The 23602-nt window shown below is 37.3% G+C and overlaps 1 protein-coding gene across 1 annotated transcript; it reads right to left on the bottom strand.

The window, feature by feature from the left end:
- Positions 1 to 1114: 1114 nt before the first annotated feature.
- KCNV1 (potassium voltage-gated channel modifier subfamily V member 1) lies at positions 1115 to 8170 on the bottom strand. Its single transcript, XM_039853514.1, has 4 exons — positions 7999 to 8170; positions 6351 to 7583; positions 4992 to 5521; positions 1115 to 1700 (listed from the first exon to the last, which is right to left on the bottom strand). The coding sequence occupies exons 2-4, from the start codon at positions 6815 to 6817 to the stop codon at positions 1189 to 1191; spliced, it is 1509 nt and encodes a 502-aa protein (XP_039709448.1). The 5' UTR covers positions 6818 to 7583; positions 7999 to 8170; the 3' UTR covers positions 1115 to 1188.
- Positions 8171 to 23602: the final 15432 nt, after the last annotated feature.

The raw sequence follows: 23602 nt of genomic DNA, 5'->3' as shown, positions 1-23602 counted from the left end.
CCCTAAGAACCAATATTCTTCCACTTGGGAACACTATCACAACCGTTGAGTATGCAGCTTTTAAAGTGAAACTCTGTATTATTCTTAGTTTTAAAAATCTCATTTACTAGAATTATGGGAAACATAAATTAATGTTTAGGTTTAGAGCATTTGGTTTTAATTATATAACCTGATATCTAGGAGTTTTATTATCATCATGAATGATTGTCAAATGCTGTAAAAATGCATGCAAAGTTTGAACATTTGTTATGTACCCCAACACTCCATGTATTTTAACAAATGAAAGATCTTTGAGTTCATCCGGTGATATTATTCAACATATTATTCTCATTTTACGAAATAAAACTATTTAATAAATTTAGGATGTTCACTGCTTCGCCTTTGCATATTCATAATTTTAAAGACATAAGTTGAACACTACATCAATAAGGAGATTCCCAAAGACCATCTCATTTCTGTGGAGTGCTGTAAGATATCTGATATTTCACAGACAGCACTCAGCAGGGAGGGTGAAGATGTGCAATTCTCTAAGGCTTTCTACAGCACTCTCCTACTGCAGTTTAAGTACTTTGGGGACCCCCACCTCCAGTAATAATAATGGAATACAGAGCTCAGTCCATTTGTGACCAGTGGTTTGCATCAGAGGGAAGATAGGGACACAATCTATGACCAACAAACTGGGATTTTCTCTTGCAAAGCTAATTGTTGTATTCAACAGCTTGAACTGATGCAGAAAGGAGTGGTGTATTTACTTGGGGAATATCTTTAAATAGCAAAGTTCTTCAATGTGTTTTTAAATGTCACGACTTTTCTCTGGGCTTTGCAGTTTAACTTTCATTTTTTTCATTAGTGGTACAAACTAGTTTTAAAATTCGTGAGACACAAAACTTTTAACTTTGTTGTATGTATTGCAATATTATTTTATATCTGGCAATTAATACATGTGCATATTGGCCTAGTTGTATTGGGTTATATTAAATGGCTGTTTTTGAGACTCAAATGTATCAAAGCAATGCTCTGTTGTTTGGGGGGATAGGAACTCTTCTAGTAGACCAAGCAATGTATCAGTAAAACTTAACACAGGTAGTATTCAACAGAGACCCCTCAGCAGTACACAGACAACCAAATCAAGGCTTTATCAATTGATTTAGTTTTACACAAGCTTTTGTAAATAAACTGAAAGCAAATTCAAAACCAGAAATCATCTCCTCCGCTGCTCCGAGTACTCGCTCTTTCTCTGCCCTTCAGTCGCAGCATCTCCATGATGCTCCTGGCATAGACGTCTCTCAGGTTAACACTGATGTATGAGTCAGTGGCAATGTTCTTGGTTAGCTTCTTCAGAGCTTCGCGCTGCCTAACAGCTGCTTCCTTGAGCTTTAAGGTGAAATAGCAAGCAGAGAAGCGGTCGTTAATAATAGCAATAGGCAAGGCCAAGACAAGGATTCCGGATAATATACACATGAAGGCCACGATTTTGCCTGTGGTGGTGTCTGGTCTAATGTCCCCATAGCCCACCGTAGTCATGGATGTTGTGGCCCACCACCATGCACAAGGGACACTTGTGAAGGTTGTGTCAGGAATGCTCTGCTCAGCAAAATATTCCACAGTTGAGAATATAGAAATTCCCACGGACAGAAATAGGAGCAGTAGGCCGACTTCTTCATAACACTGGGTGATTGTCATCCCAAGTGAGCGTAATCCTGTAATAGAACAACTACTGTCAGTCACTGGCACTCCTCCCCTCCTCCTCCCGCCTCCCCTCCCCCTCTCCACTATCCACCCACAAACATGCGTTTCACATCTACTATGACTCCAGCATTGGGTTAAGTTCTGGGGAAACATAGATGACAAATCAATCTTTATTTCAGGAAGCTTAGTTTGGTTGATGGGGCAGGATTGAGAAAGATAAAAAGAAATATAGTTAGATTCATTCACTTACTTATGTATTTATTAAATACCTATTATTTGTAAAAAAAATAAGTGAGCAAGCAGAGGATGTATGATAGGAATTTTTACTGGAGTCTATGCAATGGGAGAACTTTGCAGTGTTGCATGTGGAGGGCTCATTTGGTCAGATCTGCATTTTAATGCATCACTTCAACACATTTTTCTAGTGCCGATTTGATGCATTCTCTTTATATTTTATGCATCTTTTCTTCTCGCCTTCCCAATAAAGTTTAACACAATGAGGGTATCGTTATCTGAATGCAAGAGGCAGTAAAGAGTGAAAGCAGCAGAAATAAGTTAGGCATCAGTTATAAAACTGATGAGAGAGCATCATATGTACACTTAGAGGACATTCAGAGAGGTCTGTTAGGAGGGATTCCGGAACTCCCATGGCACCCATTGACATTCTCATCCTTCAAACCAAAGCCATAGGGAAATACCTCCCTTGAATACATAGAATTTCTACATTCTTATAAGGAGGTAGACCTGAAAACAGAATATTCCTCCACAGCTAAAAGGTATGGAGGACTGAAGCCACTAGGAAAATCACTATGAGGCATTGGGTGGATTCCCCATTGCTATTCTGAGGGTTTATCAAGCCCCTGGGAGACAGACCCAAGAGAGTCCATCCCCATCTCTGAAGAGGTTAAGCCCTAGGGAGAGTAAGGTGTGCCCTAGTCGTAATGGGACTGTGATTTGAATGAGGTATCTTCTCTAACACTAGAGAGATATTGCTAAAAGTGTATCTATATTTCGAAGTCATATCAATCTGCTGTCACAATAATACTGTCTCTGAAGTCCAAAGCACTACCTCTTAGAATCATTTAAAATTTTTATTCACTCACTGGAGACTACTTGAAGTGCACTAAAATACTATTTGTGTTCTATTATTTTGATTTTGTTCTTAAAATTTTGAAATATTCTTGAATTTTTTTACAGATCAGTGAATATTAATTTTGGGGTTTAACTTCAAAAATAAATTTTTTTAGAATATCTTTAGAATATCTTTTAAAAAATTGACCTTGCTGTGTCTGTACTGAATTGCATTTCTGAAATAAATTGACAACATATGAAGAAAAGCAGACCATTTGGGGAGTCTGTTTTTATTTCAAGATGAGATCTTCTAAACGATTTTGTAAAGAAATGTAAAGTGGCCTGAATTTCTGCATGCCACATTTATTAACTCAGATAATCCTCAAAAAACAATATGAGATAGATGTTGCCATTATTATTCCATTTTACAGATGAGAAGACAGGCACAGAAATGTAGCATCTTTTGTACAAAGCTACAGAGCCAGGATTTAAACCCAGGCTGTTTGGCCTGTCATTGTTCTCCTAACTGTATTGTATAATACCTCTCAATTTATATATGTAATTACTACATGGGGAAATATGACATCTATGTCTATGTTTTGCCAAATGTAAGGCTTGAGATAAAATTGTCAAACATTTGTGCAAGTGTTCATATCTTTTCAATAAACTAAGGCTTTATTAACACTTTGTACTACTTTAGAACTGAAAAACCCTTTGAAGAGGTGACATTGTGGAAATTACTATTATTTTCTTTTCCTCTCTTTTGGGGGAAAAAAAAATGTAGTCTTTACTGGGTGTTTTTAAATTGAATCCTGTGAAGAGTTTATAAATACTAGAAGAAAGCATCCCATTATGTGTGTCAGAAAACAAAGAGTAGTACTTCTAAAAGTTGTTGGAAACCCCATTATCAAATCCCTGGCGTGTGAGCCTAGCTAGGAAAACACACTCAAACACACTCCCAAAATGATGTTAGCATCGGTCCTCATTGCCTCAAGATGTGGGGGGAAGCTGAGGTTAATCTCTCTCTGTAACTGCAGAAAGAGATAACTGCCATTAACTTCTTTTAGGTGACCACTCAGGCATATATGTAGAAAAATAAGGCTATAGTAGGATGCTCTAGCCAAATTATTTTTATTCATACGTATTACATTAATATGTATGATACTAACATGGCGTCCTCCTTCAGTGTTTTTCAAAGCGTGGTCCAAGAACCACCTACATCAAAATCACTTGTGAGCTTGTTAAAGTGTATGCTCCTAGATCCAACCCCAAATACTAAAATATGACTCTCTGTGGATTGGGGCTCAGAATTTGCATTTTAACAAGATTTTCGTGGGATTCCTCTTGTCTTTAAAGTCTAACGCAAGGTAACACATATGTACTCTGGAACATCCAACAGCTACAGAGCCGGCCACTGAGGATCACTGCCCCCAGAGAGGAAGGATCATCTTTCATGGATTTGTGTGGTTTCCCCCACCATTGACTATTATTTTCATGCACAGTTGTGTGTTGTATGGAGATTTTTCTAGAGAGAGTGTTCATTAGATTATCAAGGCTTTATGATACACATCCCAAACTATGGAATTCTTGTTACCATCTCTCTCATGCATCCCAGATCAGGGACAAGAAAATTCTCAGATCCTAGATAAAATATTTAATTAGTGTCTTCTGCTTTCTTCCAAAGCAAATATTTCCATTGTTTCTTCAAAACTTATGGGAAGGTTACCAGTACCTGGTCATCTCTCTTTCTGCATAGCCAGAGAAGCCTCTGGAGGACTGACTTTCTCTTCTGCCAAGGAACATGTGTGGCAGGCACATCCTTGGACACAGAAGAGAAACTGGCTCACGTTCTAATGTATCATATATAATTTATGCATATCTTTTTATGAGCTGTTTATACATATTTTATCTGTAACCTTCTAGAGGCAGAGTCTTTCATTTCTGTACATCGTCTGGGCAGTGAGATAAAACAAATTGAGGTTAACAAGTGGGCAAATGATTTCTCAAATACTCTTATGGAGAAAAAGAGTGTGAGAGGCATTGTCTCCTCTATACCCATGATAAAACTTTAAGGTTTTGCTTCCCAATACCTTTTGGAGATCATGGTTTGGTAAAATCAGGAGGCTGCTAATTTTGAGTATAGATGCAGAGTTGCTTTTGTTGGATTGTGGTCAAAGCTCTAAAGTTTACAAACAAAGGCAAATTAAAAGGTATCAATGAAATCTGCGTACCTGTGGAATGCCTGCCCAGTTTTAGCATGCGCAGAGCCCTGAGCAGCCTCAAAACCTGGACAATGCGCCCCACGTTCTCCAGCTCTTGTGTAGTCTGGCTCCCACTCAGGCTCTCTACCAGGAGGGTGATGTAGAAGGGCAAGATGGCAAGGAGGTCTATGATGTTTGGCACCTTCCTTAGGAAGCGGCACCTGTCCCGCACGCACAAGAAGCGCAGGACAAACTCCCCGGTGAACCAGCTAATGCACACGTACTCCAGGATTTCCAGCAGCTGCAGGTCCAGCCAGCTTAACTCAGCTGACATCAGGGCCATGTTGACGATAGACACCACCACGAAGATGATGGAGATGACCCCAAAGATTCGGGCAGCTGTGGAAGACCCAGGTTTCTCCAGGATGTCCCAGAGTTTCTGGCGGACAGTGGGACAAGGTCCTTGTGAGAAGTCCTGTTCACTCTCATGTTGACTTTCCTGGTCTTCTGTGTCCTTCTTAAAGTCTAAAGTTTCACTCAGCTCCTTTCTTCTGAAGTATCTTTTAGAGAAGACAACTTGGTGATTAGTCAACTTTTTTTTTTTTTAATACAGAAGTAAAAGAGAATTAAACTTGACAGTGAGGTCATGCTTTTTATTTCAGTAAAATGTAGAAAATGTCCATTCATGTTTTACCCAGGCTGTCTCTTGCCCATGGAATTCTAAATTTCTCATTAGATATATTATTTTTTAAATGACACTATTGTGGTAGAAGTTTATACAAAAGAATTTATACATAGCAAATCTACGTTGGATTAATGTATTTTATTCCCATTTTCTTGTAACAAGAACAGAAATTTGTCATGGAATTGTGTGTGTGTGTGTGTGTGTGTGTGTGAGAGAGAGAGAGAGAGAAATGGAAAGGTATTTATGAAAAAATGGTAGTAATAGAAAGATAGCAAAGTCATTATCAAAGTTAAGGAATTAAATTTCTATCTTCTATGTTTAAAGCACTTGTCCAAGTTTTTAAAGTGAGTGTCCTCGGTTTGATAACTGATAATGCTCCCTATACATGCATCTTTTGGAGCATAGCTTCTCTAACTCATTTATTCAGTCACCAAATATTTATTTCAGGCCTGACCTCCCATGCCTTATAAATAAATTGGCATACATTCACTCAAAAAAGAATTAGGTTCAAAAGTTCCAATTACAAAACAGCCTTGATGCTTTCCAGCCTGCACCGCCTCCCCAGCTTCCAGCGCAGAAGTGGCCACAGGTATTCTTAGGCCTGGGTTCTGCGAGGCTTGTGCAAAGCCTCACATTTTTACCTCTGCCGCCCTCTCTCCACCGCGCCCGCCTCCCCGCCCGGTCACCGCGTGCCATTTGGGTACCTGTCCCTGCAGCAGGAATCGATGCTGAGCTCGTCGATGCCCCAGTACTGGATCTCCTGAAGGAAGGAGAGCGCGCACAGCTGCTCCATGACATGCAGGCGGCCGGTGCGGTAGTAGTGCAGGACGTAGCGGAATGCTTGCGAACTGCGATCGAAGAAGTACTCATTGTCCACCGGGTTGGCATCATCGCAGAGCTCCAGGGGGCTGGGCGCGGCGGCCAGGGCCCCGGGCCGCCGGTACGAAGCCACTACCACTGCCAGCTTGCCCAGGCGTGTGTGCGGGAAGCATGACAGCGCCTGCTGCGAGAGCACGAAGCGGCTGCCGCCCACATTGACGGTGAAGCAGTCCCCGAGCGCCAGGGGCTCCCCTTCGCCCTCGCTGCAGAAGACGCTGGAGTCCAGTGAGGTCAGGGAGCCGCTGTCAAGAGGCGAATCCAGCAGCGCGCGGCCGCGGGGAGGCAGCTCCATTCTGGCCGCTGCTGCCTGAGGGCTCTACAAAGTTGGGGGCGCGCCGGAAGCCTCGGTCGCACGAGGGCTGTGGCACGGCCCCTGGCGGCGGCCGGGATTTCTCTGGCTCTGGAGGGGTTGCCTGCCACCCGCGCGCCCCTACTCTCTCCACTTCTGTGCTCGTGCCGCCTCTCGCCGCTAGGGAGCTGAGAGTGCGCGCTAGCCCCGCCCAAGAGCCGGAGCCCAGAGGATGGGAGGACCCGAGGGGTCGCGTCCAGGGAAATGCTCAGGTGTGGTTCAAGGCGAGGACAGCCCCAGGGCACACTCGCCGTGGCCCTCCCGGACTTCCGCCCCCTTTCCCCAACTTCGTAATGGAGATCTCCAGCCTGCAAGGGGTACGGATTGAAAGCCTGGTTACTTGAGAGAGGGAGTGGGTGGGGACGGGTAGGGAGGTCTAGACTGGAGGAGGAGGACTTTCGGCGGAACGCAATCAAGGAGATGACAAGACTCCCTCCTGCACGCAGAAGAGCGAAACGAAAAGTTCAGAAAGCAAAGGAAGTGGTAACCGAGCCTGAGTCCCTTCCAGTCTGAGGATATATACTCTCTCCTCCTCTTTTACCGCGGCGACTTCACAGCCTCCCCAGGAGGGTTAGCCTGGAGTGGGAGCTCGTAGGGGAGGGTGCTCTGGGCGAGGGCGCAGCATCATTTGCTCCCATTCACTCTTATTCTAGTCTGCTTGTCACTCAAGCTCCATTTTCTTCTCCCTCCTCCGTTAGGTTTTGAACTCCTGGTTGAGAAATAAGGATAATTAATGATGATTTTCAATTAAAGTCTCAGCGAATCGCTGAGAACTGAAGGTCATTGCTACCAACTCCCGCCGCGTGTTCAGGCACTAGGAGCCCTACGGGTTAGCCATTTCTGTCCCCACAAGTCTCCCAGATAGCAGATGTTCTGGACGCGCTCCCCGGCACACAGCGGAGCTCTCATTTTAGGAGAGGGAAAGAAAAAAAAAAAAAAAAAGACAAGGAATAAAACAGACATGAGCCGGGGCAGGACTTTAAAGGGTAACGACGCCTCGGTAAAGGAAGAAGCCGAGCATTGTGCCCAGGTGGGACCAGGAGTGTACCCACAGGCCTCTCGGAGCGGCGTCCCGGCCAACCTGTTGGACACTGGGCGGTGGGAAGGAGGGCAGGATGACTCACCTGCGGCTCGAAGCACATCTAGGCTGCGCTGAGGGGGCGCCGCTGGTTACATAGCCTTTGTACGCTCCTCCTGGTCTACACGTGGGTCTGACTTGACAGGTCCTGGAGGAAAACTGCTCTCAGCTGAGCTCTTCGTCTGCGCTTGCTGCCTCGCTTCTCCTTGTCTGCGCCCGCCAACCTGCTCTGTCCCCTCTGCTGCAGCGGAGAGTGGCTGCCCCCGCCCGCGCTCACTCGGAGCCATTCGCGGTCCCCAGCACCAGCTGTGGGGAACGCAGGGAGCAGGGAGCGGAGGGAGGTGAGACCGGAGGAGGAAGTGAGGCGTTAGGTGACTGAATATTATGTTAATCCTGAAGACACTTCTTTAGTTTTCCTGAATCTGCGTGCTCCCAAATTCAGGGAACAAAAAGAACAAAATTTTTTAGTTGCATAAGTCTGCTAAACTCAGGGTTTAAGGTTTTCTCGTCATTTCCAGGAAGCATCTGAGAATCCTGCATCTTTCAAAAGTCGTTGCAAGAGAGAGTGAACCACACTCATCACCCTTCTCCCAGCCCCCCTTGTAAGTAGTTTTAGAAAGTATATATAAAGGCATGAGCAGGCAGCTTGATACAGTCAATAGAGAGAGCTTTTCATAGATAGAGTTGAAATGCAGCCCTTTAGTTCTGGTATTGACAACTGGCTGTGGGACCTGCAGCTGTCTTTTACTTCATGGGCCTCAATACTTTCCTCAGTAAAATTTCAGGTTTTAATAAAAACACCTAGCATTTATTGGTGCTTATTTTATGCTAGTGAATTTTAGGCCATTTACTCATTTGGTACCTTATTTGATCCTAATAACAATATTATGAGATAGCAGTATTTTACAGAAGAGGAAACTGAGGCACAGAGAAATTAAGTGATTTACACTTAATTGAATGGGTCACACAGTCCAAATTCAAACTCGAAATTAATTGTCAGAGGCTGTCCTCATAAACAAAATGCCTAGGACATGCCATTTTTGTGTGATTTTTAAATAAATCAAAGTATGGTTGCTTTTATTTATGTATTGTTATCCATTTATTTATTTCTGCAAGATTCTAAAGGGCAGGAGTTTAACAGTATATTTTCCCTGATCTTTCAACAAATGTTTATTGAACATTTATTATAGTGCCACTTAGGTGCTTCAAATAGATCCACGAAGAAAACTTACAAGATCCCTGTTCTTGTGGTACTAACATTTTTCCTGTGAGTTAAAAGAGCCACTTCAGTGAAATTTAAAGTAAACAGTATAGTATTTATAGGTAATAAGTCTTTTGACAGCTATCCATTTGGTTAACTTTTGCCTCTATAAATAACTGTTCCATATGGATAACATTGTAACAGTTAAAAATTATCCTGGTAAAGAGTTGATGGTTATGTTTACTGTATTATTAATTTTTTTGAGGTAGCAGAGCTGTCCCTCACACAGAGAGAAAATCTCCCCCAAAACCTCAATTATAGATTATGTGGGCATTGAAAAAGGCAAGAGTCCACAGTTCTGTTAAGCCTTATTCATACCTTAGTGCGAATAACTTTAATCAACTGATTAGCAATTAAAGTCTACCCTAGCTTTACAATTTGTGATATGGAAGGAAGATAACCTGCAGAGGAATGACAGCTTTGGGTGAGAAGGGAGATCTTAGACAGGTAACCAGAGGTAGTGAAAGGTGACTGAGGCTTGCAAGTCTCCTGAACTGCCACTAGGACCCTAGTCTTCAGTTGTAATTAGTGGTATCCTGTCAAAGTAATCATAACAATAACCACCCTTTAAGTGTAAGGCCCAAGCTAAGCAATCTGATCACATCGCAATGATCCCATGAAGTAATTATTGTCATCCTTAGTTGCAGATCTCTACTCAGAGGCTCACAGGAACTAAGTAACTCTTCCAGTGACAAAGTGAATAGGTGAAGGGCTATCTGCAGTAATGGTACTCAGGGCTCTCTGAAACCAAATTTCATATCAATTGCTAGGAGCCTAAAATTTTTAATTGGGCTTCAATTAAGACTAGAACAATTTTCACTAATTAAAACAATTATAACTAGAGATGTGATTATTAGTTAACCACGGGTATATAAACACAAATGAACCCATTTAAAAATGTAAACGATCCCTACTTTCTTCCCTGTCCAATTCCCTTTAACCTGTTGTCTCTCCTCCCTCATTGATTGCTCAGATTTGAGTCAGAGAGCCTACTGAAGAGGATATGATAAATAAAAGGGGAAGTAAGTCCATTCAAAGGCTATCCTTCCTGGTCCCTGAACTTACCCTGAGATATACCCTAAAATATGCCAAGAAGTGAAAGGAGAATTGCTGATAAATAACTGGGGGTGATAAGGTCTTGCTTTTGATTTCATTTCTACATAGCATGGGAGGAATGTGATTGTCATGTAGGAGGTAGCACAGTACTGAGATGTGAAAACGCGACAATCTAATGGCTTTGAGTATATTTCCCTAGTCATCAGATGTTATATTGGGATGATTTCCCATGAACAGTCTGGTTATGAAATGCTCTACTGGTATTTGGCTTTATCTATCAAGTCTTTCAAATATCAAATTGACTTTTTAATCTCTAGGTACAAAAAAAGTCCAATTTTTTTGAACATATCTAAATTTATTAATGAACAGCATACATTCTTAACAGTCATGTTTTTAAACTGGATTAAAACAAAAGTCACAGCATACTTTAAATGTCTGACTCTCTCAATGATAATTATGAAATAAAAGTTAAAAGTCATTTGAGCACATTAGAAATTCCTCTTATTAAAAATCAAGTGCATTTTACCTAGGTTTTTGAAAAAATAATGAGAATGTATTTATAGTAACAGTATATTCTGTTTTTCTGTGATTTATTTAAATATGTCATGATGTTTCTGTGAAATTATTATCATCTTTATATGAATATTTTTAGATGATTATACCTATATGATCATGAATCATTGAAATATTTTTTTTTTAGGAAAATGTACATATCTTATTTGTATCCAAAATACTACAACTTTACATTTATTTGAAAATATTAAATAGGGGAAATATAACAAGTGAAAATTTTTGAATAAAGGCTTTACAGAATTCAACTCAAGTGAACTTCACCTTTTCATTTTCAATCTCCTCACTGTAGACTCATAAATTTACACTCAAATCTCTTGTAATTTTTATCATTCATTAACAATGTGGACTATTACGTATGAGGTGTGAATGTCTATCTTTGATTCCGTGTTTGTTTCCATAGAGACTGACAACCAGATGAGCTAACTGTAATGATGTTTAAAAATGTCTTTAAGTATGAACAAAATAACTTTGTCCCTTTTCCTTTCATTGAACTGGGATACATTTAAAGGTAAAGGAAAATCTGACAAATTCTATCTATTCATCTTTCATGTGCCTTCTAGGTGCTTTGAATAAATCCTCCCAACTGTATAACAGCCCACTCTACTGCAGAATTTAGCTTAATGTGGGCTTGTTCTGGATTTCTTCCAAGGGGAGGCAATTATCTTTGGAAGTACCCAAGAACTCATTTTTATAGCCTAGTCTGCTAAAGAGATCTTGGGATGGGTTGATGTTGGTGATGATGAGGATAAGAATATGATAATAATAGCTGCTGCCTTCGCCTGTTCAACTTCTGCTCTGTCTTTTATTAGCTATGTGACATTAACAAGTTTCTCTAGCCCACTAAGATAAGTCTCATTTTCCTTATCTGTAAAATAGGGGTAACAATACTACTTACCTTATGTTATTGTTTTAAAATTAATGAGATATTCTATATAAATATTTAGTTCAGTGTCACTATTCTTGTTGTCATTTTTATTATAATTATGTTTTAGGAATGTTTTTCTGACTCTCCTTACTGAGCACTTACTATGTGATCGATAACCGTGTTAAGAACTTATTTCATTATAATTCATACAACCCTACCAGGAGAGTGTTATTATTAATATTTTGTAGATGAGAAACAGTGTTTAAATAACTTCTCGAGCATCATTTGATAGTTGACAAAGACTTGAACAGGTTTGGCTCAAAGCTTTCGAAGGTCATTAATGTGAAATAATGTGATCAGAAATCACTATTAGAAATGCTCTTCTCCACTTTAAAAAACTTTTTATGAAGAGAAACTTTTTATTCTATGCTGAAAATAATTAAGAGATCACTATACCTCACAGGTCATGAGCAATACATTGCCTGTGACTTCACATTTCCATAAATTGGATCTTTCTTCTAACCATAGTAAAAGAGATCATTGATTGGATCGGTCATTAAATGATTCTCACTGTGAAATTATGGTATGCAAAAGACGTAGTAGAATTTTTCCTGAGTTACCAAGAAAATGTGTAGAATCAGACACTTATCGTTCACTAGATTAACTCCTATAATTACACTGAAATTCAACATTTATAAACAAGATTTAGAAGCAGTGGAGCAAAAACAGGGCAAATGCTGTGCTCATCATGTTCTGCAAGCTGTTAAGTGAACCCAATATCGAATTTGAAATTTCCAATTAAGTCCTTTTACCCAGCTCTATTGAATTCCCTTCTGTTGATGGAGGCGTTGAGTCATACCAAACCATTAAAAACTGCTTTTCATCAAGTATATGTGATTTATTAATATTAGGAGTAAAATTGCATTTAGACTCATCTTTATTCTGTTCAGTGCTTTCTTTCATTATTAAGAAACTCAGTAAACTTGAATTTCATCCTGTAGCTGGAAGACAGATAACCTTTGCATTCTACACATGTTGTATGTTTTTTTATGGTGCATTTTCGTGGTTTTCCTGGAATCGACTCAAAATTGAGAAGTTATTCAATCAATAAATAGTTATAGAACTATAATTTTGCAAGCTTTGGGGGGGTGTTCATATAGATATATAGATTAAAATATATATTAAATATCATATACATCATTTATATCATACATATGTATACATACACAACATACACACACAAAACTAACAGAGTAGTAAAATTTACAATGGGTTCTATGTCAGTGGATCACATTTTATTACTCTATGCAGGAAAACTAGTGAGCAACCAAGAGCAATATAAGGAAAACAGTAGAGATAGGTAAGGAGAAAGGTAATTTTTCTTTACCAGATGGTTCTTGGTTCTATAGTATAGTTCCTTTAAATAGTATCTTCATGGTATTTTAAACTCGATCTAATTAAAGAAAAATATGAAGTGATTTTTTAGGACACATATGCTGAAATCCATGCCAAAGTAATTTTATTAACTGGATTGTAAACCTGTATAGAATATCTGTCATTCTAAATGCAGCTTAAGCACATAGAAAAACATTAATTTAAATAATATTTTATATATTAAATCCATTGCACACAAATGAGATAAATCTAATTCTGTTTGAGTTCAAAATCACTGCTTTTTACACTTAACTATATGTTCCACATACTTTTCTTTCACTGGTTCAAAAGAATAGAAAAATGGGTTTTCAGTCAGTACATAGTAATTAGGTTGATTTGGAAAAAAAGAGCCTTAGATCAGTACATGTGTTCCAGAGTATATTTTCTCTATACAGTATAATTATATTGGTGGGAACTGAACATAAAAATTTGTCATTTTTTTCAGCATGAAAAACAGCAGTGAGCCATATGGCTTCTCATTTACACCATCGCATCTGATTGACAGCCCAGTTATAGACCCGGCCTCCCAGTTCTCCCACAAACAGATTTCCCAGCAATCTAAACCAAACAGGAATCCAGACGGAAGTCAAAGCATAGCAAATTTGTCCTGCTTTTTAAAAAAACTTTTTCTATAAGATAAAACTTATCCATTGTAGTAACTGGCAATGTTTTATTTTCATGGCCGCAGCGAAAAATATTCAGCTCAGTACCATTTATGGTATTTTAAAGGAAAATGAAAATAAGTATCAATTAATTTGTGAAAGAAGACAAACAAAACAAATAATTTAAAAATATTGATTTTTAAACAAGTTTAGGAAATTGTTAACTTAGTAGTAGATTCAATATTTATAATGACTCTAGACCATATATGTTTTACTTTTGATACCAGCTTATGGGAAATCAAAATAATTACTGACTATATGGAAGTTTTGAAAATAGCAAGCAGTTTTATGGATAAATATGTGTTTGTACATATAGAATAAGTACATTAATTTAAGTTTTTAAAAATTAAGCCAAAAATATACTAGAATTATTTCTTCATTTGATATTGCTCAATACTAGAATTATTTCTTCATTTGATATTGCTCAATAAATAGAAATGTATCAGATATTTTCAGCATATCTTTCAAAAGACCATGTACAGTTAATTTTTGGCTTGCTTCACTTTTATTCTGTTAATAGCATTACTGACCGTCAAGAAAGGTTTCTGTAAAATATTTATTGAGTTATTATATGTAAAATAAAAGTCAAGTTTTGATGTACTTGAACAGATAGGTGCTTGGATAGGACCATAATAGGAGAACATGTGACTTTTTTCAAAGTTGTGAACGCACATTGCCTGCAGATATGAGAAACGGTGATCTATTTTCATCTCTTATTTGAATGAGAATTATCCCTGGGGCTATAAGAGTCACAAAGTGAGTGGCCCTCTCTCTAATGAATTGGTGGATATCACTTTCTTATACAGTAAGTGCTGGATTAGGGACACTATTAAAATATTTGTTGTCAAATTTTCAAATTTTCAAATATGGCTGTGATAGGAGGTGGCTGACCCATACTTCAAGACAGCAGTCTTGTGACCACTTTACACTACTGAAAGTTATTGAGGATCTCAAATGGCTTTTGCTATATGGGTTATATCGATCAATATTTATCATATTAAAATTTAAAACAGAAAAATTTAAATATTTATTAAATCATTTAAAATTAACAAAAAGCTCAATGCATGTTAACAAAATAACATATTTATTGAAAATAAGATTTTCCAAAACAACTTAATTTGCGAGAATAATGACATTGTTCCATAACTTTTCATATTTCTTTTATATCTGGCTTAATAGAAGACAGCCACATTTATCTTATCTGCTTCTGCATTCAAACTGTCATGATTTGGTATTTTTGTCAAAGTTTATGAAGAAAATTCAGTGTCAAGAAGATTTTTTTAAGTCAAAGACTCCTAAAAAGATCTCAAAATTCCAGGGGTTTATAGACCACATTTTGAAAACTATTGTTCTCAGGAATATATGTATTTTGACAGCTTAAACAAGGTTTTATGTTTACTTGTTCAGGAGTACGGAAAGAAGTATAGGATTTTTATATTTTGTTTAGCAACATTTTATAAAAAAATTCCTGTACCTAATATATACTATATAGAGATAAACACACAAATACCCTAAACATAGATTTTTATATACACACACATACGTTCACACAGAAATGTGATCACACGGATGGCCCCCAACTTAGGATGGTTTGACTTATTATTTCTGGACTTTACAACGGTGTGAGAGTGGTACTGTTGGGGCCCATCAGAGTTCAGTCACCCCAACGGCAGCGGGGAAGGAGAGGGATAACGACGACACAGAAGTGTAGTAAGCATTTTCCCTTGGTTCATCCTCAGTTGACCCAGTGAAGAATCGCAGGCGATTGAGATTTAGAAAAGATTTATTAAAAGTATATTTTTGAAAGACAAAGTATGCCCCATGGAGGCACATGGTCCTAGAGCTGCAATCACAATAATCAACACAAAAGGGCCAAAAGGACCATGAAAAAAGCCACAAAAGAAGAGGCTCAGAAGTGAGAATGTCTGCCTTATATCTGGGCTGTCATGGGTGGTTCCAAAGACGTTCCTAGGTGATTGGCAAGTGGGGTCATTTTGATTGACACCTGGCTGGTATATAACTCTGCCTAGTGCACATGTACTTACGTAGAATTCAGTCTATTATAAATAGATTCATGAACTTCCAGGCATAAACATAGTATTATAATGAGGCTTAAATAGCAGGCAAATTAGGGTAGTACCTTCTGTGCAGGCGTCTGTAGCTGGATTAGGCCAGCTAAGACTATAACCCTCCTGGCTTTTGTCTCTAGGGATGCAGGGGGGATTCTCTAACTACCAACGGGGGGTTCTTTGATCCGTCTCTGGGCTGGGCCTCTATTCCTTTGTTTCCCGTCACTCATGTCTGACTAGCTACTAACAAAAGTCAAATGCGTTCAGTAGAAATTATACTTTGAATTTTGATCTTTTCTTGAGCTGGCGATACAATAATATCTCTCGTGATGCGGCCAGTGGCAGCAAGCAGAAGCTCCCAGTTAGCCAGCCATCATGAGGGTAACAACTGACTCTCTACAGTGTAGCATTAAATGCTTTCTGACATGATAAATTGAACTTGCAATCGGCTTATTGGGATGTAACCCATTGTAAGTCAAGAAACATCTGTACAAATTTTCAGTGATACAGAGAAAATGTAATTAATTTTGGTTCCAACTGATCAGTGATTTCTTACACATTTCTTCACGTTGGATAGCAGGTAAATCCTACCAATTTAGTTCAATCAAATAAATTTAATATAATGCTATAATTACAAAATTTAAAAATAATGTATAGTTTTAGGGACATTTTTACCCCCCAAAAACTATACTTATCTTTTTTTTTAATTATAGCATTATAATGCTCAATCTTTTAGATTTTTGACATCCTATGCCTCACTCAGATGGGTAAGATTTGACCAGGAAGTTCGGTTTCTCCTGTATAGTTTAAGTGACACAAATTGGATCATTGCTGGTGGGTAGCGGAGCTTCCTGGACTACTGACTACTGGGATATACATTGGTAATAAATGCTAGAGGCCATTGTTGGCCATTTGCTTCTGCTCTCTAATTTCCTCCTCATTTTTCTTTTTCCTTTTGCCAGGTGCGGAGCCCTTTCTAGAAAGCTTGTAACTTTTCACCGAAACAAATGGTGTTGTGCTAGCACACGTGCTCTTGGGCTCTCTCACAGCTCCTGGGGGTTTTCACAGGCCCCTCTTGGACTTGCTGAGGCTCGTTATAATGTATGTTTGTGTTTATGGGGGCATAGAGGAACACTGAAGCTAATCCATTGATGATCTACCCCCTGCTCATTTTTTCTTTACAATTATTCATGTTCCCCCTTCCCTCTTACTTCTAAGTTACTGGTTCTCAATCAGTGTTAGTACTTCCTCCTTGAAGAGACTTTTGAAAATCTAGACATGGTAAGGTGGGGTGGGGTGGGGTTGTTTTTTCCTGTCATAAGGTTTGGAGAATATTATTGATAATGAGTACCTAGGAGCCAGACATGCTAAATATCCTTTAACGTGTGAGCAATAAAAAATGGCCATTGCAAAAACATGCTTTCATAAGAAACACTGCTCTAGGATACAAATTTCTCAGATCCTAGGGAGGGAGGCTTCACAGCCTAGCTATGGTCTCTAATAACAGACACAACACTAATTATCTGTCTTCCCACAACCCTCCAGATGGATGCTTTGGGCTGACTGTAAAAAAATGTCAAGGACCCAAAATACAAAAAAATGCTGTTCTCATTTTATGAAATATGTATGTACATTAGACTTTTGAATTTGTGATCATTTTATACTACCATTGCAAAGCGATGACACACTAAACAGAACTAAAGACATAAATATATATGCATCTATTAAAATGTATAATAAAATAAAATTGCTTTCTTTGATTACTGTGGAGATGATACGAGTTATTAAAAATGAAATTTGGCATACATATTAGAAATAGCTTTTCATGTATGCTCCACAGCTGCATTTGCAAGTTTTCTAGAAGAATCCATTAAAACTGAAATTATTTTCTTTAATACTTTTGTTTTGGTCAGCCTTCTCAAGGACAGAATACTCTAAATTATATCCTTGCTAGCTTCTTCCAGCTAATCATTTACATTCCAAAATTATGAACAAGATTTGCTGTTTCCAGAATGTTTTTGCAGTGCTTTTCTAGCTGCTTCCCTATATTTCATCAATTTGATTTTTCCTTTATTAACTCAGTTTATCAACTGACTTCCTCACATTTGAGGAAACAGTTTGCATGTAGAAAAAACTAAATGTAGTGCAGATAACTAAATGTCACTTAAATATTTTTGATACTGTTCATTCAGAATATTCCAAACTTTGGTCTTTGTTTAATAAAATACAAATTATGTGCATAATAAACATACAAAATTCCTAGAACTCTATTAGCAAACATTGAATTTCGAAATCATAATTCTTTATGACTTATTCATATAATTTTAATTCTTTAAGTCAATGCACAAGATTAAAATAATTCAGATTGAATATTTTCATCAGAATATGATATATTTTCAAAGTAATTGGAGATCTTTCTTATAACTATCCTACAGTTTCAATTTATTTAATTTTGCCATATATTTTTGCCTCCAGATGCATTCATTAATGGGCATATGTTATGCCTGATGAAAACTACACATTTGAATTAATTTTTTTTTTTTTTATAGAGAACATTAAAGGACTTCCATGATGGGTATTTCTTGAGTTGTGCATTAATTTAGAGTGATTCAGAACCAGTGAAAGTTTGGGAGATGTTTTAACTTAGGAAGATGATAATGATGTGTGAGTTTGCACACAAGTTATAAAATCTGTAACAATCTCCAGTACATTGTGTATCCTCTAAATGTGTTTTCCCGCCTCGCAGCATGCCTGAGGAAAGCTAGCTATTTTATTGACACCAGTATCATGAGAGAAATTCATGTCATCTTTTAGATTTTTACATTTGATTGATCTTTTCTGTCTGATTCTTGTTTAAAATGTCAAATTGAAAATAAAAATACCCTTTGTCAGAGATTGATGTATTTTTGAAGCTTCTAAGAGATAACAATATTTTTTGCTTTAAGTTAACTATATATATTTAAAATTTTCATTATTTACAGTGTTGGCGACTATTATTGTTTATTCGCTTTCACCTTAATATTGATTTAGGAGAATGGAGGTGAAGCTGCATTTGTGGTTCAAAGATATTAATAATCTTGTAGAATAATGACCATGCACAGTGGTTTGGTTTTTAGTGTAATTTGGAATTGTAACAAACAGTTAAAATTTTTCATTGGTGAGGCAGAACTGAAAACTTTTAGCACATTTTATTCTCTGGCACTTGTCTGGTAATCTGCGGTGAGGCACAGTTTAGATAGTTGAATCAGAAATGTCTTTAAAAACCAACTAAAAGAAGTCAATGATTACCTGGCAAAGCTTTCAGATATTCACTGGAGAACCACGACCAAACTAAAAGGGCAGCTGAAATAGTTAAAAGATGGAATCTTAAATGCGGCGGCATGATTAGGTGACTAAGAAACAGCATTTACAAAGTTCAACTTTTAAGTATCCATTTATGAAACAGATGGGATAGGAGCATTTTTCCTAAGACTGGTAAGGAGGAAAAGGCTGTGTTCAACCCTGTCAATTGGTATATCCAACATTTTTTTGGTGGCAAAAGCTTGATGTGTTTATGGGAATTGGAATATTTGAGGATTAAATGAGATCATATGTAAACTACTTTAAAAGTCATAAAGGGCTTATCGTTATTTTTCTTTCCTGGGCATAAAACACAAAGATCTTACTAATATTCGGCAACTGCTATTTGTATGTTTGAGTGAAAAAAAAAATGAAGTAGTAAATTCTCAGTAGTCATTTTCCCCTGGAGCATATTGTAGACACAAAAGGCAGTCATTTTCTTCATGATTTCAGCCACTGTTACAGAATCTGTCTTCCTTTAAAATCAATTCTTAGACACAAAAAGAGCCAGTTGGTCTCTGATTACTGCACACCTGGCATGATCAACTGCTGTTCCATTTAAGCATCCAGACAATCTTACTTATTGCTTAAGACTGTGTTTCAGCACACTCTTAACAATATCTGTTCTTTTTCTTGCTTTGCTTTTTGATGGCTCTGCTTTAGCTCACCATAGATCTTAGATGTCCCATCTTATCTCTCCCATCTTTACCGTATTTTTAACACAGTGTGGTTTGAAGTTAGACTAGGGCTGCCTAACTTCTCATTTTAGCAATAGACCTTTTACTATCAATGAGTCTTTAAAATGTGTTTGCAAGGACAGTCCTTTCTACTTGTTTTTGATGGTCAAGAATATGAATGAATGTAGTTTTGGATGAACCATTTCTATTAACATTTGTCAAGTCTTCTGGAACCTTTTCAGACTGTCAAGAGCTGTTTTATGGGGGAAAAAAAGCTCTGTTATTAAATATGTTGTATTAAAAAAATAACTTTGTTTTCTCTTCAAAATGTTTTTTCAAATCCTTTTACTCCTCTACTTCCTCACTGTTATTCTTATCTGAACTATCAATTCCTGATATTCATGAAATGTTTTCTTTTTCCACTCCGGATTTCTACCAAATTCTTATAGGCTGTATCACGACATGTAAAAAATTTAAAACACATATAATCTGGTTTCCTAATTAACAGCCTTAATTTCCTTTTCATTGCATACAGAATGAAGTTTAAATTTCTGTCCATGGCTTTCAAGCTTCTGACCTCTCCAGCCACTCATTTGTAATCATAAGGGCTGGATATTTTGATCTGCTGCTACCCATTTCTTATGTCTTATTTAACATTAGTTACAAGAAGGGGGCGGGGGAGGGGTGGAGTCTTCTTAATACATAATGCTCCCTCATCTCTCTCCAGCACAGCCACGTAGGCCTCAGGAGGGTAGTGGTCTTGTCTGCATTATTCACCACTGAATTCTCAGGGCTTAACACAGGTCCTGTCTTGTCATATAATTGGCACTAATAAATACAGATTCTGTAGACAGTGACTTATCAGAAACGTTAACATCCTATTGTGCAATGCGGCAGTTCTCAAAACTGGGACGATGTTTGTTTATATATATAAATTGTCAATTTTCCTGTCCAGAGCTGAGGGTATTATCTTTTTATAGTTATACAGGCTGTGAGACTTGTTCTCTTCTAGCTTGTTGTAAAGATATGCCTAATGCTTTCCACTTGATTTCCTACCTATAAATTTATTTGAGCTTTGCGATATGAGATAATGCTCATAAAGAAATGCAGCTTGGTAACTTACTGTTTCATTTCATTATATTCCATATTTTCTCACAATGATACAAGATTGCTTAAGCAGATAAAAAATAACAAAAATAAAGTTTGGAAAAATAAACTAGATCTATGTGAGAGGCAGCCTACTTAAGTTAGGCTGTGTTTACAATTTGGTTTCAATATTTTCTAGCTTTGTGACTTTGGACAATTATTTATCCTTTCAATGCCTTGGTTTCTTCATCTGTAAAATAAGAATAATAACAATATTTGTGTCATAGGTTATTGTGAGAAGAAAATGTGATAACCCATACAAAATACTTTTATGAGGTAACTAACTCATAATAAGCACTTGATAAACACCAATTGTAGTGTTTTCAATATATACATATAGATATTGAAATATATATATATGAATAAATTCTCTGTACTCCAATGTCCATAAGCAAAACAAATCATTGACAATAATTATTCTTCTATCTGAGAAAAAAGAGAATGTTATAGTAGCAATCATCCTAGAGAGAATACTGTGTAATTGAATGGCTATCTATCTCCTTCAACATCTTCACAGTAAACAAAGATGAGCTGCTTTAAGGCTCTTTCTTTCTATCTTATAAGCAATATCAACATAGACCAACAAAGATACAACAAACATAACTCAGTTAAAAAAAATCTATACTAGACCAATTTGGCATGATTCCAATGAATTTCTTGATAATTCATCTTTATAAAGTGCATCTTTATTAGAGTAAGCTGTTTTTAAACTATTATTCTCTTCTAGGTTCATTAGTCGACCTTGACTGTGTTGTAAATTAACTTCCATTTTTCTTGGGTTACTTTCTCAAATTAAACTCATAGGCAACCTAACTTATGTTACGTGATGAAGATTAACTGTGTCTTATAGTATTATATTTAGTTAATTATGATGAATGCTTGGTATTTCTGCAGGCTTTATTGAAAGTAACAGTAACTAACAAGATGTTCTAAGAAGTATTAGTGAGCTAATTATCATTTCAATTTATATCCACGATAAGGGCTTGCATACAACATTCCAGACTTCTTGTACCTCAGTCTGACAAGTCACAAATTTTAATTATATGCTTCATATATATAATATAACCTTAAGCCATTTTGGAATATGAAAATATTGCATTAAATACATGAATGAATATGGTTCAAATTACCCAAATTACTGCTAGAAAGCTTCCCTAATTTATCAATAAGACATTTGCTATTTAAAAGTTTTAGAATATTTATATGCACAAAAATTCCACTAAAAATTCTTGACTAGCTACAATATATTGAATATTCACCTTTAATGATAAAAAATTCCCAGTCAAAGTTTCATTAATTATGTGCTTTGACTAAATTAATAATAACAAATTAATAGATGGTATAATAAATTTCTCTTTATCTTAGTGCCTACTGCTACTATCTTGGTTTAAGCTACCACTATGTTTCTCGTGGATTATTATAAAGGTCTCCTAATTGGTTTTCCTGCCTAAAGTTTTGCTTTTTGCCAGTTTTCAACATATTCTCCACTTAGTAGTCTCTAACGTGGGTTTTCCAAATGGTACATAAACTTACGTCATTCCCCCGCGTAAAGTCTTTTAAGGGCTCAGGACACTTTCTCAGTTATTTATCAAGGCCCACAAAGTGGTTCAGGATTCAGAGATCTCTCTAGTCTAATCTCACCCTTCTTCTGTAGCCATCCAAGAGTACCTCTACTTCTGAGGATGAGTCCTGTTCTCTCTCACATCTAGGCCTTCATACTCTATGCAGAACAACTTCCCTCTTCCATTTTCATTTGCCTGACTCTTTCAGGTTTCAGCCTAAGTATTTCCTCTGCTGAGTCTAGATGAGGCACTCCTCCTTTGTTGTCCCACAGCCCTCTGGATTTATCTCACCAGAGCTGTTGACTATTTACCCATCTGTCCTTTTCCATGGGAGACCGAAACCCACTTTTAAGAGAGGGGGTGTTTCTAAGTCACCATCTTGTTCTCTGCCCTTACTCTAGAGATCAGCACTTAATAGGCCCACAATACTTGTTTGTTTCAGTAAATGAATAGATTTCATAGATATTATAAATACCATTTTTATATTATCTTTAAATATTTTCTTTAAAGTGATCAGGTTATTGGCATGACTCCTAATTGTTCCATCTCAACTTGTGGTAAAATCCCAATTCCCCTAATTACTGGTTATGCATCTTTGGGTAAGTTAAGCAAAGTCTTAGTATCCTCATTTTAAAAACATAAAACACTTAACATGATGCTTGGACCATAGTAAGTGCTTCATTTTATATCAGGTTTGTTTGTTTTTTGGTAGCACAAATGTTAGTAACTCTGGTTTTGGGAATAAACAGATGTGGGTTCAAACCCTGGCTTGGCTTCTCATTTAGATAGAATATATAAGAAACCAAGAGTGAGTTTGCTCATATAAAAAAAATGGAAATAATAGTAATGTCCACCTTAACAGGTTGTGAGATTTAAGGTAGATAATGTAAATGAAACACTTAACATATTACCTGGCAACACAATGGAGACGTAATAAATGTTAGATATTATTAACAAACCTGTCTCACTCACCAGTTCATCAGTTCACTGAATTCACAGATTTTTG

Source organism: Pteropus medius, unplaced genomic scaffold, assembly GCF_902729225.1.
Source record: "Pteropus medius unplaced genomic scaffold, Ma_sr-lr_union100, whole genome shotgun sequence".
Lineage (NCBI taxonomy): Eukaryota > Metazoa > Chordata > Mammalia > Chiroptera > Pteropodidae > Pteropus > Pteropus medius.
This window is presented reverse-complemented; position numbering and strand designations above follow the sequence as displayed.